Source organism: Eretmochelys imbricata, chromosome 2 (genome assembly GCF_965152235.1).
Source record: "Eretmochelys imbricata isolate rEreImb1 chromosome 2, rEreImb1.hap1, whole genome shotgun sequence".
In the NCBI taxonomy this organism is placed as follows: Eukaryota; Metazoa; Chordata; order Testudines; family Cheloniidae; genus Eretmochelys; species Eretmochelys imbricata.
The window spans coordinates 116,458,102-116,486,069 of record NC_135573.1 but is presented as its reverse complement, the minus strand read 5'-3'; the positions used below and the strand labels follow the sequence as shown (position 1 = coordinate 116,486,069).

Sequence of the window (27,968 nt, the reverse complement as noted above, 5' to 3'; positions counted from 1 at the left end):
ACTGGGAGTTTGTGCTGGTTGCAGCTATCCGTGTCCTGCCACCAGTGTAGCTGCAGCGGTGCATACTTGTCCTAGTCTAGACAAGGACAAGCATGGTGTACCCTGCCTGAAACCCAGTGATACTTTACCAGTATAAACCATGGGCTTGGCTACACTTATATTTTATAGCGCTCTAACTTGCTGGCTCAGGGGTGTGCAAAATCACCCCCCTCAGTGCAGCAAGTCAGGGCGCGTTAAAGTGCTAGTGTAAACAGACTTCGAGTGCTGGGAGCTAATCCCCTCCTGGAGGTGGATTACCAGGAGCGCAGGGAAACCTCTCTCCCAGCTCTCGCGTGTGACCACACTCACACTTCAAAGCGCTGCCGTGGAAGCACTTTGAAGTTTCCAGTGTAGCCATGCCCCATGGTTTCCTTGTCTATTCATGGGGTTTGTACCAAAGCAGCTGTGTCAGTGACTGGCCATCGATTATTGGAATTGGAGAAATTTCCCAATAGTTGACTAAGTGTTTTGTTTGTTTTTAAAATTTCCCACATGGTCTGATTTTTTTTCAGTGTGTGTGTTTATTATTGTAAGACTGTTCTGTCTTCCACACACATACAAATGCTGTGAGGCCGAGTGCACTAACCTTTTCCCACCATCTAGGTCACCAATGTAGCTCTCCCAGTGGATTCAGAGGCATAAACACGGTACAGGAAAAATGTTCCTAGTGGTTTTTAATCACCATATCGTGTAGATTTAGCACTGCACTGGTGGTAGCTGCAGCAGGTCATTTTTCAGAAAGGTTCTTGTGTAAACAGCCTCTCTCACACACTTCTGCTTGTCAGAATCAGGAAAGGGAGCACTGCCCAGTGGTTTGTAGCCTCTGGGTCAGTATATGAGACTCTGTAATTTACAGGGTGGGCCTTTACCCTTCCCTTCTTGTCAAATGAACAACTTTACATCAGAGGGCTAGCTGTTTGAAATGAAAGAAAAAGACACAGGACATTGTCTTCCTGAGTGCTGCTTGTTTATGCAAAGCCTCAGAGCTGTGAGTACCTCATTGTTTACTTACAGCAGAATAAACAATACTTAATCCATTGATTATGTGAGCAAGGCTCCTTTTGGGAGAGTACCTTTTGGTTATGTAAAATCTTAAGTCCTGCATCTTTGTCTGATAATTATGGTAAGAACTGCTCTACCCTTTGGGCAATAAATAGAGCCCTTTGTTATGCTAACAATTGGCTTGAGGTACTGCAGCTCCTTCATGGAATTAACCTCTCTGGGTAGCCTCTCATCCCATTGAACTCTCTGGAAGCCACACCCTAATTAGCAACATTAGTTGGATAGAGCAACATTGTCTCACTGTCTTGCAGTGACCATTATCAGTGGGAGGTGGCACAACAGTGCTGTTTTTATCCTCTTTCTCCCCTGCTTGGGTTATTTAAAGAAGCCAGTGATTTCTCTGCAGGGCTCCAGCTATTTTGGTGAGTTTGTATCCTAGCGTTGATATAATTAGCTGAGCTGAGAAATGCTATGCAGCCAACAGGGAAAAGGAGAAATCTCTCACAGAGGCTTACTTCTGTGGAATCTTTTGTGGCTCCCTGTTGTTGTCAAAAATGGAAAAATGCCTGTAAATGTCACCTGATGGACCACTCACAACTGCATCAGCAGCACCAGCAAAACTCAAGAAGTATGAGACATGAGGATTTCCTGAGAAGAAACCTCTAGAGACAGTGTGTGAGGTTTCTCTTCTTTCCTTTGGCAAGTACAATGGAAGAGGCTTAAAGTAAAATCTGTGAGGGTTTTTTTTTTTTTTTTAAAGCACGTACACCAAAAATCTCTTCACTTGGTTTTACTCTAACCAAAGGTTACCCTTTTTCCCCCCGCCCCAGCTATCTTCACTTCTCTCTGTACCCGTGATTGAAAGGGCTTTTAATTTTTCCTCCCTCACAGCTTCAGGGGGACACAATGACATTTTTCCCTACCCTAAACACTCTTTGCTCTTCAGAACAGAGATGAGGGAGGGGCTAATCATTCTGCAGGCCAGCTTTTAACACCTTTCAAAAGCCTTCTAGACACATTTTAAAATAAATACATATTTTTATTTAATTACAGCAACTGCAAGAAGAGCTCATGTGGCTTCAGATGTGTTGGTCTGCATCTTAACGAGCCTTCAGAGAGCTTTTCTGTTGGGTTAAAAACTAGTTTAACTGAGCTGACTTGATTGAAAAATGTACTCTTTTGGGCCATTCAAGACGGTGCCTTTAAATGCACGATCCTAAACTCTTAACTTCTGTACAGGAGCCCAGCAAACTGATAAAATAGAAATGCCATTATGTGGAACATATTGCCCGCCCATGGGTTATCAGCGGGGTTGTGAACTTTAGATCCATTGTAAAGACATTTACCACTTGAGCTAATGGAGTAACTGGTAACTGTAGAAGGCTCTTAGATGAAATCTTACAAACTTCTGTTAAGCATGTCCGAGCAGTGATTTTTTTTTTAATTATTTTTATTAAGCTTATAACTGAACCAAATTTGGGTAGATTTTCAGAAAGGTAGTGAAGACACCCTTGGGCAATACATCCCATGCCAAATTTTAAATGCCATGGAAATGCTAGAGCTTCTCAACAAAACAGTTGTGAGCTCTTATTAACATAGGGGGAAAACTGACATCTTCCCAAACTTCATTTTCAGAATCAGCTGATCCATTTTTCTAAAGCTTTTCACAAAAAATTTCAGCTGGAGGCAGACCCCAGGCATGGAAAATTTCAGACCAAACAATGAAAGTTTCGTAAAGTTATAAGCAACTGAAAATTGGGTCTTAATACTTTCCATTTTAGGCAAATCTAACTTTAGGTGGTGTTCCCAGCACTGTCTAAGCAGAAATATACTGTCTAAGCAGAATAATTACTTGAACTTTAGTGTTCAAATGATGGAATCCTGGTGTTATATGACATCACATAGGAGGAACAAATCAGTTCCTGTATCCCAGAGATGGGCTCCTGCTTGCAGTTCAGGTCAGGCTGAGTTTGTTACACTTCCTGGCAACACCTGTTGTAGGTGGCAGGATGCTGCACATAGAGGCTGCATTAGGCCTCAATCCTGCAAAAGCTTATAGAAGTGCTTAACTTTAAGCATGTGAGGAGTCCGATTGAAGTCATGCCACGGTGAAAGGGCCTTTGTGCTTGTATTCAAAATTATACTTGATAAATAAAGTAATGACACTTTTTTAAAAGTATCTAGAATATTTCACATTTACAGCAGTATATTTCTGTCCTTTGTTATGATAGTTCCTTTAATCAGCAACCAAGAGAGAAACTAGCCAGGAGACTGAATTGTAGGATTTTCTTAAAGTGCACTGAAATTATTTTAGACAACAACAAAAAAGACTCATTTAAGATAACAAATCATTTATATTTATCTAGGATATATCTGTAGACTTAAAAATGACAAAATCAATACATTTGAAAACAAAATGCTGATGAAAATAATTTACTTATTTGCCAAGACCCAAAGTTCTGTGTTCGTCTGCTTACATGACGACACTGCCACTTGAAGTAGCATGTAATACCAGAGACGCGTGCTCTGTGTAATACTATAAAATTTCATACCTGTTTTCTAGTACCAGTGCAAGCATAAATCAGGTCCAAGCCTTTTCAGCACATTGTAAATCTGAAAATCGCTTTCATGACACTGTGCTGAATAATCTTGAGCCCAACATACACAAGGACATACATACACTATTGCCAAGTGCTGGAGGACAGGTATGAAATATTCCAGCATAGATGCCCCCACAGACTCCTTACTTCTGGTTTTGGCAAATTAAGAACCCTGCCATTTCACCTGTGTAATTATAGTCATCATTTTAAATTGTATTAGTGAGGATAGTTTACCCAGCCTAGTCTAGTAACTGCTACTAGACAAAAGGGGTCAGTTGCATGACATTTGTCAATTTAATTCACTGGCATCCTGTTCTGTCACAAGAGCTCCTTGCTTTGAGAGTTTAAACAATGTCCCGCTGTTAGAAACAACAAACCAGATTTGGATGTCATTTACACCATTTTAAATCCAGAGTAACTCCAATGAGCTGATTTGAGTCACCCACATGATTGAGATCAGAGTGTGGCTTCATACTGGTAAGTCCTATAAGCTCTCAAAGAAACTGCGGAATCACCTGATCAACATCCTTTACAGCAAACAGGGAAAGATTAAGAATGAGCTCTCAAAAATGGATACTCTCATAAAAAACCAACCTTCCACACAAACTTCCTCGTGGCTGGATTTTACTAAAACTAGACAAGCCATTTACAACGCACACTTTGCTTCTCTACAAAAGAAAAAGGACACTAAACTTTCTAAACTACTACATGCTACAAGGGGCCACATCAATGGTTCCCTCAACCCACCTAGCAATATTGTTAACCTATCCAACTATACTCTCAGCCCAGCAGAAGCAGCTGTCCTATCTCGGGGCCTCTCCTTCTGCCCCTCCACCCCCACGAACATGATACAGTTCTGTGGTGACCTAGAATCCTATTTTCGACGTCTCCGACTCAAGGAATATTTCCAAAATACCTCTGAACAACATACTAATCCACAGAGGCCTCCCTACCAACACTACAAAAAGAAGGATTCTAGGTGGACTCCTCCTGAAGGTCGAAACAGCAGACTGGACTTCTACATAGAGTGCTTCCGCCGACGTGCACGGGCTGAAATTGTGGAAAAGCAGCATCACTTGCCCCATAACCTCAGCCATGCGGAACGCAATGCCATCCACAGCCTCAGAAACAACTCTGACATCATAATCAAAAAGGCTGACAAAGGAGGTGCTGTTGTCATCATGAATAGGTCGGAATATGAACAAGAGGCTGCTCGGCAGCTCTCCAACACCACTTTCTACAAGCCATTACCCTATGATCCCACTGAGAGTTACCAAAAGCAATTACAGCATTTGCTCAAGAAACTTCCTGAAAAAGCACAAGATCAAATCCGCACAGACACACCCCTGGAACCCCGACCTGGGATATTCTATCTATTACCCAAGATCCATAAACCTGGAAATCCTGGGCGCCCCATCATCTCAGGCATTGGCACCCTGACAGCAGGATTGTCTGGCTATGTAGACTCCCTCCTCAGGCCCTACGCTACCAGCACTCCCAGCTACCTTCGAGACACCACTGACTTCCTGAGGAAACTTCAATCCATCGGTAATCTTCCTGATAACACCATCCTGGCCACTATGGATGTAGAAGCCCTCTACACCAACATTCCACACAAAGATGGACTACAAGCTGTCAAGAACACTATCCCCGATAATGTCACGGCTAACCTGGTGGCTGAACTTTGTGACTTTGTCCTTACCCATAACTATTTTACATTTGGGGACAATGTATACCTTCAGATCAGCGGCACTGCTATGGGTACCCGCATGGCCCCACAGTATGCCAACATTTTTATGGCTGATTTAGAACAACGCTTCCTCAGCTCTCGTCCCCTAAAGCCCCTACTCTACTTGCGCTATATTGATGACATCTTCATCATCTGGACCCATGGAAAAGAAGCCCTTGAGGAATTCCACCATGATTTCAACAACTTCCATCCCACCATCAACCTCAGCCTGGTCCAGTCCACACAAGAGATCCACTTCCTGGACACTACAGTGCTAATAAACAATGGTCACATAAACACCACCCTATACCGGAAACCTACTGACTGCTATTCCTACCTAGATGCTTCCAGCTTTCACCCTGACCACACCACACGATCCATCGTCTACAGCCAAGCTCTGCGATACAACCGCATTTGCTCCAACCCCTCAGACAGAGACAAACACCTACAAGATCTCTGTCAAGCTTTCTTACAACTACAATACCCACCTGCGGAAGTGAAGAAACAGATTGATAGAGCCAGAAGAGTTCCCAGAAGTTCCCTACTACAGGACAGGTCTAACAAAGAAAATAACAGAAGGCCACTAGCCGTCACCTTCAGCCCCCAGCTAAAACCCCTCCAACGCATTATTAAGGATCTACAGCCTATCCTGAAGGATGACCCAACACTCTCACAAATCTTGGGAGACAGGCCAGTCCTTGCCTACAGACAGCCCCGCAACCTGAAGCAAATACTCACCAACAACCACATACCACACAACAGAACCACTAACCCAGGAACTTATCCTTGCAACAAAGCCCGTTGCCAACTGTGCCCACATATCTATTCAGGGGACACCATCACAGGGCCTAATAACATCAGCCACACTATCAGAGGCTCGTTCACCTGCACATCCAGCAATGTGATATATGCCATCATGTGCCAGCAATGCCCCTCTGCCATTTACATTGGTCAAACTGGACAGTCTCTACGTAAAAGAATAAATGGACACAAATCAGATGTCAAGAATTATAACATTCATAAACCAGTCGGAGAACACTTCAATCTCTCTGGTCACGCAATCACAGACATGAAGGTCGCTATCTTAAAACAAAAAAACTTCAAATCCAGACTCCAGCGAGAAACTGCTGAATTGGAATTCATTTGCAAATTGGATACTATTAATTTAGGCTTAAATAGAGACTGGGAGTGGCTAAGTCATTATGCAAGGTAGCCTATTTCCCCTTGTTTTTTCCTACCCCCCCCCCCAGAAGTTCTGGTTAAACTTGGATTTAAACTTGGAGAGTGGTCAGTTTGGATGAGCTATTGCCAGCAGGAGAGTGAGTTTGTGTGTGTGTGTGTGTGTGTCCCCCGGGGGGGGGAGGAAAGGGGGGGGGTGAGAGAGCCTGGATTTGTGCTGGACATGGCCCACCTTGATTACCATGCACATTGTAGGGAGAGTGGTCACTTTGGATGAGCTATTACCAGCAGGAGAGTGAGTTTGTGTGTGTATGGGGGTGGGGGGGGTGAGAAAACCTGGATTTGTGCTGGAAATGGCCCACCTTGATTATCATGCACATTGTAGGGAGAGTGGTCACTTTGGATGAGCTATTACCAGCAGGAGAGTGAGTTTGTGTGTGTGGTTTTTGGAGGGGGGTGAGGGGGTAAGAGAACCTGGATTTGTGCAGGAAATGGCCCACCTTGATTATCATGCACATTTTGAAGAGAGTTGTCACTTTGGATGGGCTATTACCACTAGGAGAGTGAGTTTGTGTGTAGGGGGGTGGAGGGTGAGAAAACCTGGATTTGTGCTGGAAATGGCCCAACTTGATGATCACTTTAGATAAGCTATTACCAGCAGGACAGTGGGGTGGGAGGAGGTATTGTTTCATGATCTCTGTGTGTATATAATATCTGCTGCAGTTTCCACGGTATGCATCCGATGAAGTGAGCTGTAGCTCACGAAAGCTCATGCTCAAATAAATTGGTTAGTCTCTAAGGTGCCACAAGTACTCCTTTTCTTTCTGGGGCAGAAGGTAATTCCTAATCATCTCAAGGAAACACAAAAACCATGTAGCCAAACTGGAGTCTGTCACTGACTAAATAAAGTAAAACTGAGTAATAAAACAGGGTGAGGTTTATTAGAGCATCTGTCCTTGTGGTGATTTGTCAGAACAGACTAGAATTTTAGCTACAGTGAACTCTAGCATTTTTATTTAAAAGAGAACGAAGAAATTCTACAGAGCACTTGAGTCCTGCTCAGACATAGAGACTGCATGGTCACATCAGGGATCTCATTGTGCTGTGAGCCTGGGAATCTGAAGCTGCTGGATAAGATATCAGATAGTGAGTGGATGCAGAGAGGACATCCCCTGTGTGAAGCTGTGTAGGATGTCACAGGGTGTTGAATATCTAGCTTGGTTACAAGAATAGAAACAGGATGACGTGCTGAGTGTACTACAGAAAGGAGCTTTGTGCGTGGGCGGCGGTTTGAGGCTGGTATAGCAGGTCGTTAGTGTGCTAGTCCATCCCATCTCCCAGGATTTGTTGCACTAAAAAGACTACTTGGTGCTAGTGACCGCATCAGCAGGGGAGCAGCTGAACAGGTACTGAGCATGGTTTAGCTGCAAGTACAGACAAGGGTAAGCCATGTTCAGTACAGGTTCAGCTATACCCATTGCTGACACCTGTTGTCATCAACAGAGAGCTGTTCTAGTGTAGACAAGCTCTTGGAGAGAGATGTGCTTTCTTCCTAAGTAATGTAGTGAGAGAGAACATTTATTGGGGCCCTTTTCTGTAGCAAATATCCTTTTATTAATTTCTGCAAAAGCTTTCTAAAATATGCAACTACTGGGTATTTGAAAGGAACATGAAGGACTGAATTTTCAAAGGAGACTGCAAGAGGTAAAATTGCATTTGTGTGCCCATAGGCACGTCTGTACATTTACCCATCTGTGTGTTGTGCAAATGAAGATTTTTGTGGCCATTTGGTACTGAACCATACGATTTTTTTTTTCCAGGTACATTTGTAGTCATTTTTTAAAAAATAGATCAACATTGTTTCTGGTCAGATGTAGCTCTAGCTCTGTGATTCTGTCAAGCAGCCTTCTTGATGCGTATCTTTTAGGACCAAAGACATAAACTTAATTATAAGAAAATTAGCTACATTTTTTGTTGTACAAATAACTGTGGGCCATATTCTGTGTCCTCTTATTTGTGCTAAGTTGTAACTTACTCCATAAATAATTCCATTGAAATCAGTGAGGCCACTTGCAGACTGAGGTACAACTCTACCCGAGTAGAGATGTCCGAATCTGTCTTGACGTTACAAAAATCAGTCATTTTCTAGTAAACAGAATTCACTAAGTTGCTGCCAGAAATGTGAAGTGCTTCCCCCTTATTTTTTAAAAAGGTGAGGAAGAATGTCAAGAACTAACCGAGTAATCTGTTCAGAAAGTATCTTATGATTTTATCTGGTAATGGTGAGCTTCACCTGAGTTACTTTGAGTATGGGAGTTATGATATATTAATGCTGAAACTGACTCTGCAGCATACCAGCAAGTTCTAAAATACTGTCTTTGGAACTTCACCCTGGTTTATATCAGAGCTGCACAAGCTTCTACACATTGGTCCAGACTGCAAGAGTAATGTGCAGCATTTGGAATGTACATAGCATTGTGCCCTTGCTAAGCATCATCCTATAAATAGAAAGTCTGATGAAATGGTTCCAGCCTTACTGCATCCAAGGTCAGGGGGTTGGTTGTTTTTTTTTGTTTTGTTTTGTTTTTTTCTCGGGGTGGGGGTGGGGAGAGGGAGAAAGAGATTGAAAGTAAGGAGACGAAATAAAAGCAAAGAGAACAGGCCATGGAGAATGAGGGAAAAGTTAAAATAAAAGCCCCACCTTTGTTGACTTAACTAGAGCTGCTTGCATCAGAGGCCTAGTCTGCTATGTCAGAAACTTCCCATGCTATACAAGGGAAGTCTCTCTTCAGCCTTGTGCTTTGTGCAGATTTTGCACAGTGTAGTATTGTAATGTGCAGCTTTTGTACTAACCCTTACATAAGCAAACTTGTCAGGCTCTTGCTCTGTGTTCACACCACATTGAATCTGGGTTGAAAAAAATGGAGTTGTCTTGTTGGAAGAGTAGAGAATGGGAGAAGGCATGTATTATACATCTGTGACTGTAGCTGAGTAGATTCTCTGGGATCTTTGGGAGACAGCAGCCGTGGTCAGAGAGCTGCCACTATTCCATCACTCTGTCTACCAGCAACTGGAAGAGATTAGAGCAGCTGTTTGACATCATTTCTCAGGGCTGTGGGTAGGGAGGGAGGGGAGGGAAGGGGGTTGTCCAGAAAGGAGTTGAATGTCTGGAACCGGGTGGGGCTAAAAAAGAGCATAAACCAATTCATTCTCCTTCCATCCCATCTCTCCCTGGAAGAGAAGGCAAGAGAAGTAAAATGTGAACAATGAAATCCTTTCAAGAAGGAATGTCTGTCACTTGATAAGAACTTTACAAACGAAATTGAAAATTTTAAATTTAAAAAACTTCTTTCGGGGGGTAAGGGGGAAATTATTACAGCATTCTCCACAGTTGAAACGATCAGTGATAGAACTGTGATTCCCTTGCTGTCCTTTCCCCACCTATGCGTTTGGAGTAAGAAGTTAGATTACGCCTTCTCATCTATCTCCCCCCCCCCTTGCCTCCCATAACCTCCCTACCTTGTTCCACTATCCTTGTAAAATGCCAGCACAGTATTTTGCATTGGTCCTTAAAGATGGTATTAATCCTAAGGACGATGTGAACTAGAAAACAGAGGAATGCCATATGGATTCAAACTTAATGCTGACACATTGGGAATTCAAGTGTGAGGAGCTGGATGATTTATTAGTGTAGCTTTGTGTTAAAGGATTCTATCATAGACTGTTTTTTATAGCTAGTTTTAATTCATTCTGTTTGTGACAGTCACTTAAAATATTGGCTAGAAAAGGACAAAATTGGTATGGAAAAAATGTTCATGCATTTTCAAAATCTGCTTTATAGATTCATAGATATTTAGGTCCCCTCCTGCATAACGCAGGCCACAGAATTTCACCCACCGCTCCTACAAAAAAAACCTCACACCTATATCTGTGCTATTGAAGTCCTCACATCGTAGTTTAAAGACTTCAAGGAGCAGAGAATCCTCCAGCAAGTGACCCGTGCCCCATGCTACAGAGGAAGGTGAAAAACCTCCAGAGCCTCTTCCAATCTGCCCTGGAGGAAAATTCCTTCCCGACCCCAAATATGGCAATCAGCTAAACCCTGAGCATATGGGCAAGATTCGTCAGCCAGATACTACAGAAAATTCTTTCCTGGGTAACTCTGATCTCACCCCATCTAATAGCGCCCATCACAGGCCATTGGGCCTATTTACCATGAATATTTAATTACCAAAACCATGTTATCCCATCATACCATCTTCTCCATAAACTTATCGAGTTTAATCTTAAAGCCAGATAGATCGGTTGCCCCCACTGCTTCCCTTGGAAGGCTATTCCAAAACTTCACTCCTCTGATGCTTAAAAAGCTTCATCTAATTTCTAGTCTTTCTTTAAATGGAGACTGGAAACTAATATAGCTTTTGTTTGCTTCCATACTTGCACAACAGCCTTGTTTTGATCCACACAGCTCTGAGAATTTTACATTTTAGTTATCTAAAAGCTTACGCTTCTGGAACATTTAAACATTCTTTTTATCTAGGTCTTTTATGTAAAGCAGAGGCTAGTATTTATTTTAATTTCTCAGTCACAGAATGGTAGAGGTATAATAATTTAGAATTTGAAAGACATTGACTACTGAAATCTAAAATTGTAAGAGAGTTCAAATTAGGTGTCTGCTATTTGCCTGTACAGTCTTTTACTTAAAAATTACAGTGAACTACACATACAGGTGATTCTGCATCTTGTTTTAAAGGAGTCATTCCATTTTTTAAAAAAAGTTATTTACATTGCTGACAAACTAGAATTGGCCCAGAGAATAAGATAATGACTAGTTACCTGTTTATGTAAACCTCTCTTGCATATGTACTTTAGTCATAGGTGCTGCACATTTTGGCTTGCCTCATGAACAAGGTACCCAGAGTTGATTACTTCTCAAAAGGACCTTAAAGTGTTTTTAATGTTTCCACATCAGCACTCTCCTTTAAATGGTACATTTTATTCCTCACCTTTGTAAATTTAGGGCTTGTTTACATTAAGATAATTTGCACCAGTGTGACTACTCTTGCAAACCTGTACTATAATAATGTAGAGGTGATGCATTGGCCCAAAAATGGGGATTAAGCTCCAAGTCAACCCCACTTTACAGTGGTGTTTCACATCTACAGTAGGGGTTGGCACCCGTAACTTCTGGAGTCTGTTTTTCCCCTCTCACTTTTTACACCAATGTAAAGTGAGTATAAAATGCTACCAGATCAGAATGTGAATGTTTTCGCCCGCTTGGCATGGACCTGAAGGACAGCACAGGGTGCAAGGAGATTGAAAGTGAGGCCCATTATGAAACAGTCACAGGTGCACTGCAAATATTCTTTTTTTTTGTTCGCTTAGTTGCCTGTAGTTCAGGGGTTCTCATGACCCTTCAGGGGGTCGCAAGGTAGTTCCATGGGGGGTCGCAAGCTGCCCGCTCCATGGGCTGGCAGCCCTAATCCCCATTAAATTACATGTACTCCCCCTCATTTTTAATTTATAAGGGGGGGGTCGCACTCAGAGGCTTGCTGTGTGAAAGGGGTCACGAATACAAAAAGTTTGAGAACCACTGCTCTAGTTGGAGAAATATTCAATTGCAGAGATAAAGTTCACTTTGCATTCCTATTTATAGAAAATGACAGCAAATGTTAGGAAATTCTAAAACAATTCCAGCCTACATCAAGTACAGCTGGAAACCTGTTTTGCAAGTACAATATCTTTACCTTCTTCAGATGTTCAGGTGTCACTCTACTAAAATCCTTTGTGGACTTCTATCTGTGTTTTACGTAATCATCCCATCCTTATTTGACTTGGCAATGGACATGGGGCATACTTGTTAGATTGTAATGGGTTCACTGTGTAATGAATTGTAATGGGTTCACTGTAATTCACTGTGACTGAAGTATTGCCGTATGTTTCAAATGCTTTATTTGACGTGTCTTTTTTCATACTCTTTCCAAAGCCGTTAAGCACAGATGAAAAAAACGTTAAGTGTTCTCCTAAGCTATTTTCTTTGCTTCTTAGGAATATGGTTTTCAACTAGAAAGATTGTATTTGTATGTGGTTTTTCATTTAAAAGATGAAAGATAATGCTGTCCATAAAGCAAGAAGATAAAGGCCTGGCTTCCTAAATTAAACAAATAAAATAAAATAAGTTAAAAAAAAAAACACATTTACAATGTGGTGTATTGTCAAGCATGACAACTTATTTTAAAATGGAATAATATGAAGATATTTAGTATGTTGTTGACCATTCACTGGTATAATATGAAACTCCCCTTATCAGTTACAATATAAAGTGTAGCAATATCTGTATGTCTTTGTCATAGAGTTGGCATTCGTTTGTACAGCTGTGGTGCCATTGCATTGAAAGGTAAATTAATTGTACACAAAGAGCTCAGAGGTCCTTGGCACTTAATGAAAAAGTGTTGGGCAAAATGACTATACATTGACTCTGTAATGAAGACTGACAAGCCCAAGTGAGGTTTGCAAATCCTGGGAGACCTTAAGAGCCTACAGCTCTGTCTGCATTGCTCTGCATCAAGAATGGATTTACAATGACCTCCATTGTCCTTGGAGAGCATTTTAGAAACAAGGTGCCAAGAGTTAGCTGGGAGGCATTAGGAGTGGCCTGTTGGAGTTAAGTGTCTCTGGCTGATAGAGGCTGTTCCAAAAGTTTCTGGGTGATGACTTTTCATGCCGGTTTTATTTCAGCTTTCTAAGTTGAAGCCATGTCAACAGGTGTTGAGTGTGAGACAGAATTTTTATTCACTACGCTATGCAATTTAAATCCTGAGATCGATCCTCTCTGATTCACTGCCTGAACCTTGGTACCTGTCTGTGAGATGGAGGAGTCTGAACCCCAAGAGAATCTAATTTGTGTGTTGCCTCTGAGAGAGGAGAGCAGGACATGCCTTTGTCTCCACTGTGTTGACTGTCTCACACAGCTCCAATACTTCTTTAAGATGTTCAGTCAAGGGGCAGTGATTTATACATCCTAGGGCCCAGCATAGCAATGGCAGTATTACCTGCCAACTAGAGCTGGTCATGAAATTTTTGTCAAAACATTTAATGAACAAAAAGGGTTTTCCAACCAAATCAAAAATCACTTGACTTTTTTCTTTCCTCTTTCTCTCCCCATCCAGCGCGGGGAAGAAGGAAGGGAACAAAAAAAATTCAGTTATGAAAAATCCAAATTTTTTTCCTACATTTTTCTCCTTTTAAAGTTTAACGGAGAACATTTGCCATTTTTCAACCAGGTCTCTTGCCAACCTGAAGCAAGACTAGCAAATCCTTAAGACTGTAGGTGGCGTAAGAGCACAGACAGCTATCGGGACTCTGCTCAAAGAAAGAATCTTGAGTATTGTTTCTGACGAGACCTCTGAAACCTAACAAGGACAGCATAAAGGCAGCCAGTATAGATCACACACAGAGTGGGCATAAGATGCTAGGACTGCGGTGCATCATTGAGATGTCAGCCTGAACTGGCTGTTAGCACTCCCTACAGAACTCTTATGTTCTGTCCAGATGCTGTGGTACTGTAGGAGACACAGCTGCTCCATTAGCTGTGCTGTCTTTCAGATATGTTAAGTGGAGACAACACCCTTTTATTCCTATTTAGTTTGTTCAGGTGGAAGTTAAAGAATGTATGGCACCATTTGAAAATACTAAAAGGGAGCTCTATACTCTCTGTTTCCTGCCTCTCAATAAAACAGATTTTAATGCCCAGAGCTGTGTCAGAGCTATTGCAGAGTGCACAATAGCTGCCATGTTTGTCTCCAGGCACATCTTTTACCTGTATTTAACTCATCCCTTTATAAAATGTGCTTTAGGATATATTGCATCTGAAAGGTTAGAGTGTATAGAAAACAAAATTTACTTCTATCAAACTTATGTGTTTGTGGCTTTGATCTATGAGTGGAGTCTATTTGCATTACCACAGTACAAATAAATAATAAGACATAGCAGAATGAACTTTCTGATCAAAGTAGCTAGGTTATATTGCAAGCCATGGAACCTTATGTAATAATACATACAATACTTTAAAGTTTATTCCTCTGTTCCGGCACCATGGAAAGTTACTGATGACACTATTTGCTTTCATGTTTGACATGTCATCTTTTCTAAGAGTTTATGCCTCTATGTTTATATGAGTTCTTTTGGTAATTATTTAACCCTTGATGCACTCCTTCCCATGTGGTCTCACGCATGGGGTTTGTTGGGTGTTTTGTTTTTAAAAAGAAAGGACAAAGCTTTACATCATAGAATAACAGGTATCACAGGCCTAGTAACAGAACAGCTGCAAATTATGATATTAAGAACTCTAACACATTGGTATTTCTCTAGCATGACCAAAGGTTGTCATCACATTTAGCAGAGCCCTTGAAGTAAACAATTGCTTTGTAAATGTGTATGATTCCATATTTAATTGAATGCAGACAGTATGCTGGCAGTAATTATTAAAGTAATATGCAAGTGAACTGACAGTGGAGATAAAGCAGATTAAAGCTCAAGAGCATAATATTCATGTCCTATCCTTCTACACAGCATGATAACAAAAGCAGTGTTACATATACTTCACACTCGTTTCTTTCAGCACTTGGGGAATATGAGGTCAGCTACTTTGTGGGTGACTTGGTTATCTCTTTGTTTTCAGAGAAGAATTTAAAAAACAAGGTTCCATGAAAGTTTGTAAAGTGATAAAAAGAGCAGCAATGGCAGTGAGTTAGGGGTCAGGACAGAAGGGGACTGTTTCAGGACTTTGTCAGAGAAGCTCTTTCCAATTGCAGGATGTTTTCTTACCTTGAAGACCGTTATTGTGCTTTCAGTAAAACTGCCATGCATTTAGGTAAGGCGTAGCAGAAGTCAGGTTAGAAGATTAGCTAGTGATGATTTTTATTTTTTTACACTTTTTATTAATGGGACTCTGCAGTACTAGTAATAGTGGATGTCAAAAAAATTCTTCTTATGAGCAGTTTAAGGGAAAAATGACTTGAACACTGTTTTGTGGGTAAGTCTCTTATTGCAGAAAACCTCACTCTGGAGCACAGCATGGCAGGAATGCAAGAAATAGGGTTTAATGTGCAAATATTGCTAATAAAATTTCCACTGGCAGAGTTTAAATTACTGTTGTTCATTGGCATTTGCTTCTGTGAAAAGGACATCTTAATGCAAAGTTGACAGTATAGTGGCAAGGTACTGCTGATGGAAGTGATCTGTCTTTGTCTGAATTCAGTGTGAATGTTTTGCTTACTATTTACAGTGTTGAGATTTGAATTCTTCTTTATGGTATAAATCTAGGATACCAGATATTTAATCAAGTTCTTTACACTTGATCTTGGCATGTTGTCTAAATGTTGCTGCATTCTGAAAACCTTGAATTTTAAATGTGACATTTATAGTGCAAGTCAGCTTTGTGCAAATATTGTTTGGTGTGGGTATGGTATCAAAATGTGTTCGCTACTGCATCAGTCTTTGGGATACATTGACTATGAGAGGTGTGTGTATATAATATAAGACTTTTGAATCTGCTTCAGATGCTTTTTTCCAAAGAGGTTATACTCTAATGTAAAAGAAAGTGTGAGGTAGTGGTGTTACTTTAGGAAAACCAATGAAAGTATTCGCAAAAAGAAAAGGAGGACTTGTGGCACCTTAGAGACTAACCAATTTATTTGAGCATAAGCTTTCGTGAACTACAGCTACTCTGAAACAATGGAAGTGTGACAATGAAGTGGAGTGTAAAATAGTTTCTGCTATTTCATACATAGAAGTTTGTTGATAGGGTCAGTAGAAATTCTGTAATACAGTGAACAATAATTAAAAAGGTTTCAGAGTAGCAGCCGTGTTAGTCTGTATTTGCAAAAAGAAAAGGAGTGTGGCACCTTAGAGACTAACACATTTATTTGAGCATAAGCTAATTAAAAAGCCTATCAGTATATGATGTCTGGTGCTTGCTGACTTCAGTTTGACTTCTCATCCCTTCCTTCCCCACCGCTATGATTTTATGATGTTTGTAGCACTTGAGTCCCAGAATTTGTACTTAAACTAAACAACATAAAGCTATCAAAGTAGATTGTTTGAGACAATGGGAACAGTGTCAGCACGCTGCGGTCCCAGTCTCTCTTCATTGTCTGTTAACATGTGACATTCGGGTTACATGTGCTGCATTCTTTGAACTTCCTGTGAACTTACTGTACTAGCCAGAAGCTGGTAGAAAGTGATCAGGATTAAAAACTGTCCTATTTGTGTTACTAGGCATTTTATGGGACACAACTTTATTTATTGTTACCAAGTTGTTAGTATGACAGAAAAGATGACCATTCTCCTTACACTTAAAATCACTCCGTGACTTTTTACTCTGTTCCTTTTCTTTCCAGGTGTGACACTTGTTGTATTACCTTTCGCACTCATCGGGGTTTGCTGCGTCATAATGCAGTTATTCACAAGCAGCTTCCAAGAGACCCATTGGGAAAGCCTTTCATTCAGAACAATCCTTCAATTCCAGCGGGCTTCCACGATTTGGGATTCACAGACTTCTCCTGTAGGAAATTCCCCCACATTTCTCAGGTATTCTATATCCCTAGCTCTGAAAATCGCAGCTATGCTTATCTGTTGAATTAATTGAAGGATTTTGTATTGGGTAATGCAGGGACTAGCTGTAGAATATTTTGTGGAAAGCTATAGAACATATTCAACCTTGTTAGATTCCACAATTTTCTTTTCGGTGTTAGCTCTCAAGTGGCGTCTTGTGTGGTGCCTTTTAGGTTAGTTTGTTAAAGGCTTTTTATAATATTTTTTTAAAGGAAAACTTTTTGGGCTGTTAAAAACTAATCTCCGCTCCTCCTCACAGTCCCCCAAACAAAAAATTAGTTTTGTTCCACATTTAAAATACCTATAAAAGATACATGGTGGAGTCAGGAATACGTGATGGGTTTTGCTCAGCTCTTTATATGTACATTTTGGTGTGGTATAGAGGTTTTATCAGTTTGTGAAATTTATATTACTTGTGCATGGTGACGCCTTGGGTGAGGTTAGATAGGGCCCCCAAATGTTTGCCTATAAAATCTTTACGCTACCCCCATACCTGCATAAATTCTGAACATACTACAGAATTTACAGAAAAAAGCATTTTGTAAGTATTTTTGAGTTGTAAAATTTTGCACTAGAAATCTTGTTTATATCCCTCTACTTGCAGAGCCCACCTGCCTTAATTACCATGAGTCCAAATGTAGAGGGCTCACAAGGAGAAGAAAATTAAAATTAACAAATTTACAGTGCCTCTCAAAAAAAGACCTGAAATACATTTTTGTATACTGAAGGGTCCTGACTTAAAAGTCTAATACTTCAGGACCATCCAGGTCCAGTGAGTGCCCCATTAAGAAGCTGGTAATCTCTCCTTCTCAGTGGGATTAATCTCTGTTTTCTAGCTCTGGCAGGTTGCAAGATATTAGACCAGGGTGGGCAAACTACGGGCCGCATCCGGCCTGCGAGCTATTTTAAGCCGGCCCGTGAGCCACACCATGCGGCTAGGCCCTGCTCCAGCGCTCTGACCGGGGTGCTGGGTTGGGGCTGCACCATGCGGTTCAGCCCCGCTCCTGTGCTGCGGCCAGGGTGCTGGGTCAGGGCCGCAGCACGCAGCTCAGCCCCGATCCGACGAGGGTGCAGGGTCGGGGGCCGTACCATGCAGCTCCTGGAAGCCGCGGCATGGCCCTGCTCCAGCTCCTACACGCTCCAATGGGAGCTGCAGGGATAGTGCCTGCGGATGGGGCAGCGTGCAGACCCACCTGGCCACGCCTCTGCATAGGAGCTGGAGAAGGGATATGCCACTGCTTCCGGGAGCCTCTTGAGGTAAGTGCCACTCAGAGTCTGCACCCCTTGAGCCTTTCCCCATGCTCCAGCTCCCTGCCCCAGCCCTGATTCCCCTCCTGCTCTCCAAACCCCTCAATCCCAACTCGGAGTACCCTCTTGCACCCCAAACCTCTCATCCCCACCCCTGGGCCCGCACCTCAACCCCAATTTTGTGAGCATTCATGGCTCGCCATACAATTTCTGTTCCCTGATGTGGCCCTCAGAACAAAAAGTTTGCCCACCCCTGTACTAGACCTAAATTCTGTCACTGGCGCAGGACTGTGTATAGCTATCCCAGTCTGCATCTCAGAGTGATATGGTTTTTATGAAGGAATTCCACATTCAGAAAAGAAGGGAACATTTTTGGCAGGTTGATTTTTTTATTATTTTTATTACTAAATTGCTCAGAAGTTTGAAAAGTTAGAATTTGTCCTGGAAGGTCTGGATTAGTAGGCAGAAAGCAGATGATGTAGTCATAGGTTCCTATGAATGCAATTTATCACGTAATTATCACCACTACATGTATAAGATATTTTATATATATATATATATATATACGCACATGGTTTTAGGTATGGATAGTGTATGTAAAAATGTAATATAATTATTCTCCAGGATTCTGCACAAGATTTACCTTTCTTTAAAGGGAGATGAATTGTAGGGCGTTAACATGTTGTCTTTTTAGAAACATCATTTTGCTATCCCTGCCTGTCTTGAGTTGTAAACCCTGGAGGATACCAGAATAAACAAAAATGTAGATTCTGTAAACATAGTGTCCGGTGGCAGCTTAAAGACTAACCAATTTATTTGAGCATAAGTTTTCGTGGGTAAAAACCTCACTTCTTCAGATGCATGGAGTGAAAGTTACAGATGCAGACATACTGACACATGAAGAGAAGGGAGTTAGTTACCTCACAAGTGGAGAACCAGCTTTGCCTCTCCTGGAATTGACACCTCCTCATCTCTTGTTGGGAGTGGACTACATCCACCCTGATCAAATTGGCCTTGTCAACACTGGTTCTCCACTTGTGAGGTAACTCCCTTCTCTTCATGTGTCAGTATATTTATGTCTGCATCTGTAACTTTCACTCCATGTATCTGAAGAAGTGAGGTTTTTACCCACGAAAGCTTATGCTCAAATAAATCTGTTAGTCTTTAAGGTGCCACCGGACTCCTTGTTGTGTTTGTGGATACAAACTAACACAGCTACCCTTGATACTTGTAAACATAGTGCTTGCCCTCTGTTTAAAAATGATGTCCTGGAATAAACCTGGCATGTATAAAACAATGGTGGACAAACTTTGCCTCACACGGCCAATACTAGCAACATGAGAGGACCTCGAGGGCTACGATTAATTCACACATACCTTAATAGAAGTATACATGAATTTAAATATGTTCCCCTTTGAGGTGTTTTACAATAAATTTACATAAACTTCACTTGCTGTAAACCTCTCTCCTCTTGTTTGTCCCCCTTCCCCTTTTTAAATTTCTCTGTTTTGTTAATAAAATTACTTGTTAACTTCTGATGGATATTATTTGATTGTTTATATAAAGGGATATTTTGTGTAAAAAAAAAATAATAATAATAATCTTCATGTTCTGAAAAAGGTTAGTTTACACTGGAAAAGAAGAAAGTTTTGCCATAAAATTTGCTATCTCTTGAGGGGGAGAAGTGAAATTTGTTTTCTTTTTCTGCAGAAACATAAGGCTTGTTTGATATTTGGGTTTTCTAATTCAAATACTAGGTCAGTTACATTATTTTGTGGCTATCTTGTAGGTCTGGTGTGAAACGAATCTACGAAGATGCATCAGTGAATTTCATCGGTTTATTTGCGAGACATGTAACAAGGCATTCCCCATGCATTCGGCACTCAAACTGCACACAGAAACCCATATGGTTGATCAGGGAAAAGAAAAGCACAAACCGCAGATGAAGACCCCAGCTGGTGAGAATCCAGACCAGAAAGTCTACATGGCGTCCTTGGGCCTACAGCACACCAAAGACATCAAGCCTGTCAAACAGGAGGAGGTTATGCAAGATGAGGTCCAAGAAATGCAGCTTAGAACACTGAAGAGTAACCTACCTCAGGAACCTGGCAGCACTAGCCTGCTGAACATGTCTGCTCTGGAAGCTGCTTCCATGGGAGGTTCTTTTTCGGTCCTTCCACCTACAAAAGAGAACATGAAGCTCCTATCGCTGCAGCCTTTCCAGAAGGGCTTTATCATTCAGCCCGACAGCAGTATTGTGGTCAAACCCATCTCCAACGAGTCTGCTATCGAACTGGCTGACATTCAGCAGATCTTGAAGATGGCTTCTTCAGCTCCTCCTCAGATAAGTCTTCCGCCACTTTCTAAGGCACCTGCTGTCCCCGTACAGTCTATTTTCAAGCATATGCCTCCACTGAAGCCAAAGCCCTTGGTGGCTCCTCGAACAGTTGTAGCGACCTCTACGCCACCTCCACTGATCAGTGCACAGCAAGCCTCGCCTGGGTGCATCAGTCCAAGCCTTCCCCCGCCATCACTGAGGCTGATCAAAAACTCCGTGGAGTCCGCTTCCAGGGCTCACCTTACGCAGTCCAAATCAGGAAACAAATCCAGTCCTTCTTCACAGTTATTCCCTCAGCCCAAGACAGAGCCACTGAGTCAGCACGAAATGAAAACCCAGCTGGAACAAGATAGTATCATAGAAGCCCTGTTGCCTTTGAGTATGGAAGCCAAGATCAAGCAAGAGGTCACAGAAGGGGACCTCAAGGCCATCATTGCGGGGGCCGCAAACAAGAAAGCACCAGCAATGAGGAAAGTCTTGTACCCGTGTCGCTTCTGCGACCAGGTGTTTGCCTTCTCTGGTGTCTTGAGGGCTCACATTCGCTCTCACTTGGGCATCTCCCCTTACCAGTGCAACATCTGCGAATACATTGCAGCTGACAAGGCAGCACTGATTCGGCACCTGCGGACGCACAGTGGAGAGAGGCCGTACATCTGTAAAATTTGCCACTACCCTTTCACAGTGAAAGCCAACTGTGAGAGGCACCTGCGCAAAAAGCACCTCAAAGTGACCAGGAAGGACATAGAAAAGAACATTGAGTATGTCACCAGCAATGCGGCGGAGATGGTGGATGCTTTCTGCTCCCCTGACACAGTGTGCAAATTCTGCGGTGAGGACCTCAAGCATTATCGCGCCCTGCGCATACACATGAGGACTCACAGCGGCTGCCAGAAGAAGAAGCCGTTTGAGTGCAAAGAGTGCGGAACTGCCTTCTCAGCCAAGCGAAACTGCATTCACCATATCCTCAAGCAACACTTACACGTGCAAGAGAGGGAGATAGAGAACTACATCCTGGTAGTGGACTGCAGTCCTCAGGAGAACCAGCAAGACCCTCCACTACTGGAGGACAGCACTTACATGGACCACAAGTCCATCACGTCTTTCCTGGAATCGCAGAATGGCTTTTTGCGGGGGGCACCTTCTCATGTTCCAATCAAACTTGAACCTGCAAATAATTTCCCGATGGACTTTGACGAGCCTTTAGACTTCTCGCAAAAGAACAAAAACTTAAGCACAGTGCAAGTAAAGCAGGAGAACCTGTTTGGCACCTCTTCCTTGTCTCACTATGACTGTTCCATGGAGCCCATAGACCTGTCGATTCCCAAAGCCCTCAAGAAGGATAAAGATGAAGTCCAGAGTGAAGCCAAGAAACAAGACCAAGTTTCTGGGAATAGCGACAAGCTCTATAACTGTCAGCAGTGCCCTCTGGCCTTCAGTGCCAATGGGAACGTGGAGAAAAATGGAGCCCTCAAACATTCCCAACCACCGAAGGGTCCCTTGCATTTGACTGTCCCAATCATTTCCCCAGCTCTTCTCGGCAACCCTGGCTTGCTGCGACCCTTGAGGCCTAAACCACCACCTCTTTTGCCAAAGCCTCCGGTAACTAAAGAGCTGCCACCTCTGGCTTCCATTGCCCAGATCATTTCATCTGTGTCTTCTGCTCCTGCTTTGCTGAAAACAGAGGTAACAGACTCCAGTCCCAAGGCAGCCAGCAGCTCCGCTGGTTCTGATAAATCAGGGAACTCCAAACCAAAAGCGACAATCACGATGGCTATCCAGAAAGATTCCAGCCTTCCCAGTGACCTTACTCAGAAGTCATACAATCCAAATGTTACAGAGAAGTCTCCTGTTGCTGATGCTGGATTGGCTAAGAAAAGAGGTAGGAAGAAAGGAACAAAAAACAAGCCTAAAGCGAGCAGCGGTGTGGACCTGGAGTCAAGCGGGGAATTTGCTAGCATAGAGAAGATGCTAGCTACCACAGACACTAATAAATTTAGTCCATTTCTGCAGTCCACTGATGATTTCAAAGAGGAAGCTGACAGAAATGGAACAAGTGAAGATGAGAGAGAAACTGCCGATGATAAGCTGCTGAGAGGAAAGAGGAATGCTTACTCAAACTGCCTGCAAAAAATCACCTGTCCTTATTGTCCCCGAGTCTTTCCTTGGGCGAGTTCCCTGCAGCGCCACATGCTCACTCACACAGGTAAGAGAGCCTCATGCTGTAATGGCTAGGTTGTAGTCACTGAGCTTATTTTACCCTAAAAGAGACACTCTAACTTCTTGGGAGACTCAGCACGCCATGTTAGCTGGAGGGAGGGGAGGGAAGGGTATCATTCATTCATTCTTCTCCCCCTGTTTATAATCTGAATAGTTTTGCTCTTTGTTTTGTGACTTCTCAACCATTCCCATTATTTTGGGGTATGAAAACACAACATTCTACTATGGTGTTTCTCAATAATATTGTAGCTCACCTAACTTCTGTAAGCATGGACATCGAGGGGTAAATTTTGCTCTCCTCTGTGAAGTGCAACTCTGGCACAAATCAGGTTATGTCTACGCTGTGAGCTCGGGGTGTGATTCTGTGTGCACACACTCGCATTAGCTCGAGCATAAATAGCCGTATATTCGTGGGAGTAGCAGCAGAGGAAGAGTTGAGCCACGTACATACCCAGGCACTTTGTCCTCGGCACAGCTCAGTTGTGCCTCTGCTAGCCCGATGAGAGTTAGTGCGAGTCTGTGTACACAAGCCAGGGAATCACGCCCCTAGTTCACAGTGTAGTTGTAAGCCTCAGTTGACATCAGTGGAGTTCCTCTGTTGTGCTTAGGAAGAGAATTTGCCCTCTAGTTTTCAATTATTCTAACTTTATTCTGAAGATGAGTTTATGTATCGAACAGTTGTGTTTGTTGATTATTTGTTCGGCTGCCTTTCTTCATTAGCGGCTTGTCAGCTTTAGTAAATATATAAGGACATTTTAAAACCGAGAGCAAATAAATGTAAAATTCTATAACAGAACAAGATCGTAGGAACCTCCATGCTGGATCAAAGAAATGGTCCCTCTAGTTTAGTATTGGTTGCTCATGGTGGTTAGTACCCCGCGCTTCCGAGGAAGATACAAGAAACATCACAATGATCAGCTGTGTAATAACCTGCACCACAGGGGATGTTTCTTCCTAACCCCAGACATGTAGGAGGCTGGCTTATGCCCTGAAGCAAGACTTACTGTATATTCCTTGGAACTTTTTCTCAATATTGTGTTGCTGCGTAAATAACATTAAACTTTTATATTCGAAGGGCATTATGAGGAGACTGATCTGTTTGTTTTTCACTTTAAAACAAATAAATAATGCTGTAGTGAATGCTGCATTGCTTTTTACTTTCCCTTTTCAACTAGCATTGCAGCAGAGCAATGGGTAGACTCTCATCCTGTGTACAGAGAGAAGCAAAGCTGTAGTCTTGGACCTCTAGTCTCTCTTTCATTTTATTTAAAGAGGAGAAATAGCAGTTTAAGCTCTCAGCATTTGCTTTTATGTTGAGGAAATCCTGACATCAAGAAGAATAAGAGTAACAGGCATTTGTAAGCAATGTTCTCTCCTGTGGGAATTCTCTATATTAACCAGGTCGGGTTGATTCATAAAGGAGTTTACTGCTTGTAAAGACTGTAGGGAAGTTAACCTCCATTTTGAAAAGAATACAAAATATAATAGCTTACTGTGTCTCTAATGAAGAGAGAAAACGGAAGAGCTGGAAAAAGTTAGTTAAGCAATTTAAAGGGACTCTGACCCATAGAGCAGCCCCTGTTACAGACCACTTTGGGTGACATGAGCATGTAACTTGCAGAACACCCATTCAACAGTAAAGCTATTATTTTCTGCCTTGTACAGAACAGATTGCTTTCTCTCGCTAAATACGCAGCTTGTTTTCAGTGGTAAGGGGCGTTTGAGGTCTCTCTTAATCATCTTCTAAATCAGTGCTACTCAAAGTGGTGGTCCACGGACCGGTGCCGGTCCGCAAGCCATCGGCTGCTGGTCTGCGCGCACATTGGAAAAAAAAAAATGCCGGTTCCCCACATCAGATAGCTTGAGAAGCACTGTCCTAAATCACCACCCTCTAAAGCAGGAAATGCATCCGGTGTGTGAGGCAGAAGACTGTGTGTCTTCACTTGGAGTTTGCTCTGCTTACAGCTGTCAATGACTAGCCACCAAAGTACCTGCCCTGGTCAGACACCTAGTGTAGACAGAGGAAACCACAATAAACCATGATGTGCACTGGTGGAACTTACCTTAACTCCAAGCTGGGGATGAGCTCCATCAGTTCATATAGCAGCTTTGCTTGTCTACCCTAGGGACTTGCACCAGTACAGCTAATTTGTGGCTGGCCACTGAGAGCGTAAAGTGGTGCAGCTCCCCAGCATAGGCAAAGAACATAAGAACGGCCAGACTGGGTCAGACCAATGGTCCATCTAGCCCAGTATCCTCCTTCTTGCTGAGCGGCCGCTCTGCTGATGGCATCACTTACAGTGATTGTTACTATCAATTCAGATTCATCCTGGTACGCTCTGTCCTTGTCTACACGGAGTTTTTTAACAGTGACGCTGGTGTAGTGCTGGCACACACCCTTCGTGTCAATGTGGTTTGCCTATGTAAACTATGACTAGTGCAGTTTAGCCTGGGTCACGGTAGCACGCTAACCCTATACTCAGGGTTTTGCACCAGTGCAACAAAATTGACGGCTGAAAACTCTAGTGTAGACAAGGCCTCGGAGACTAAACCAAATGACTGAAGAGGAGTGTGATATGAAGGCCCGGGAAGTACTGGTCAGGAAAGCAGTCGTGAATAACAAAAACAAGCTATAAATATTTTGAAATATTAATGGGACCCTCTGTCGTAGGTGTGACCACATAGAAAAAATTGTTGGGAGCCAGGTATAGTAGATACAATACTGCTGGGTGCCAGAGAGGTAGGTATGATGGTAAAAGCTGTGCAGTGGGAATTTTTGAGGGGGACAGATTCAGGTTAGTAGAAGGTTTGGGAAAAGATAGTTTCCCCAAACCCCTTTCGCAGATCAGAACTCCTTAATGTGTTGGGTAGCTCAGGTTAAACTTCAGAGCAAGTCAAAAAACATTCAGTCTATTTAGCCTTCTTGTAATGAAAACTATGAATATTTTATTCAGTTAGCTATGCGTTCCCTGACTTGGGACAGTGGTGGAGGAGACACTTAAAGGTTTTGGCCTCAACAGATCTGAAGGAGTTAGGGGGAAATCTTGGAGCTGTATTCTCACTTGCAAGGCCTACAGTCCTGGCTTTTGCCACTCACCACATCCATGTCCTCAAATCTTCCTATATTTCTGTAATAAGCTGTTGTGAAACAAATAATAGAGATTGATTTAGTAGGGGAAGTGGTGAATAACCTCTCCCCATCTGTTGTTAATCTGTGTTGTTCCATTGTTTAAATTATCCAGTTAGCTTAGCAAATGAGTATCCTAATGAGGAAAAGCTCCACCATTTCAAGCATTAAATTGGGCTTCACGTGCCAACATTAAGCAAGTGTGTTATACAAATGTGAAAAAGTTAAAATATATGTCTCTTATGCTTGTTAATAGTGGGGGTATTTCTTCCAAGGAGGATCAGAATATGTTTTTCATTTTTAAAAGGTGGTTCCCTTCTGCCCCCTCTATTTTAAAAAAAATAACTAAACACAGTCTGTGCTTCTTGCCATCCCATCCCATGCATGCTGGCCCCTTCCTCTTTGATACTGCCGGAGCACCATCACATCTTCATTTCTGGTGCCTTGCCCCATCTTTAAGTTCCCCATCTGTCATCCTCTCCCATATTTTTTGCTCCATCCCTCGCACTGCCAAGTCCCATATAGCTTCCTGCCACTTCCTCATCTCCACCTCCCTGTGACTCCAGGAACTTTTCTCTGGAAGTATTTGACCTGTAAATGAAATACCATTGGTTTGTATTGTGATGCCCAGCATGTAGTTGGGCATCAGTGCATCAGATATACTCTGATTTGGAAGAGCACAGAAGTGGTACCTGCACACTTGTATCACTGTGTCTGAGTACACCTGAACCCTTGTCCTTTTAATATCTATCTATCTATCTTCATTCTTCTTTGCTTGACTGTATTTGATTTTTCTCAAGTTGTCCTCTCCCTTCACTTTATTTTTCCAACCCTCATCCCTCTGCTTTTCTCCCTGTCTTCCTCCTCTGTGTTCCAATACTAAAGTGAAACAAACAAGAGGGTACTTCACAGATGATTAATTTCACTTTGTTCCTTGCATGTGGGGCAGTGGATGGTTTAAAAAAAAATCTGGTGTATTTGGACCCCTGAGTCTACAGCAGGTTAATCTTATATATTTTAAATCAGTGGTGTGCTCATTAAAAACCTTCCTGAGTGATTCTTTAACGGATGCTGTCAGGTCAAATTTGGCCTAAGGCGTAGGTTTTTAAAAATGAGCTTTTGATATTAACATTTTAACACTGAGATGTTGCTAAGACTTACTGGTGGAAGCATTTTTTTAAACAAATAAACTTTGACTTGCAAACCTTGCAAAATAACCACTAGACTCTGAAATGAAATCAACTATAAATAAAATGAGACTGACAAGTCTGTTTTTATTGTCCATGCTGAGAAATACGTAAAGGCACAAATAAGGAAAAGTAACTAGGTTTTAAAAATTCTGTTTTAATAACCTAATCTGAAAAAAAAAACTAATTTTGAATTGATATCTTCACTGTAACACTTTTTCATAGTAATTATGTCTTTCCCCCTTATGGTGACAGTGGAAAAAATAAATCAATTTTGAAAATACCATGAGTTGATTCTGTTTAAGAAAAGTTAAGAAATTCTCTTAAGTTATGCTGTAATTGTTTTGAAATCCTTTTTTTGTGTATTAAATAGATGCTACTGAAGATTCCCTAAAAATTGCCTGACCCAGACAGTAGTTCTTTTGCATTGCTTTCTGAATTCTACAATGAGTCGTCTTACATCAGTGTGTAAACTTCAGGCCAAGCAATGATGTCTTTATGGAAAAAGTAAATAATTAAAACTCAAAGCTCAGTCCTAATCAGTTTAACTAAAAAAAGTTAATGTACCTACTTGCATGAGGTATCCTATCACAAGAACAATTTGTTATTTAAAGCCTGGGAAAAAGCCTTGAGGCCAAAACATTGTCTCTTCATGTAATTTGCTACCTGACTTAAAATAAAATGGGAG

At 42.0% G+C, this 27,968-nt stretch overlaps 1 protein-coding gene across 7 annotated transcripts in view; it reads left to right on the top strand.

Moving 5' to 3' along the window:
• RREB1 (ras responsive element binding protein 1) overlaps positions 1-27,968 on the top strand; it is a 142,625-nt gene that overhangs the window by 98,166 nt on the left and 16,491 nt on the right. For all 7 annotated transcript variants that reach the window (XM_077810672.1, XM_077810673.1, XM_077810671.1 and 4 more), the window contains 2 exons: positions 16,950-17,139; positions 20,201-22,952. In XM_077810672.1, the coding sequence (XP_077666798.1) occupies positions 16,950-17,139; positions 20,201-22,952 (2,942 nt within the window). The remainder of the gene's footprint in view (positions 1-16,949; positions 17,140-20,200; positions 22,953-27,968) is intronic.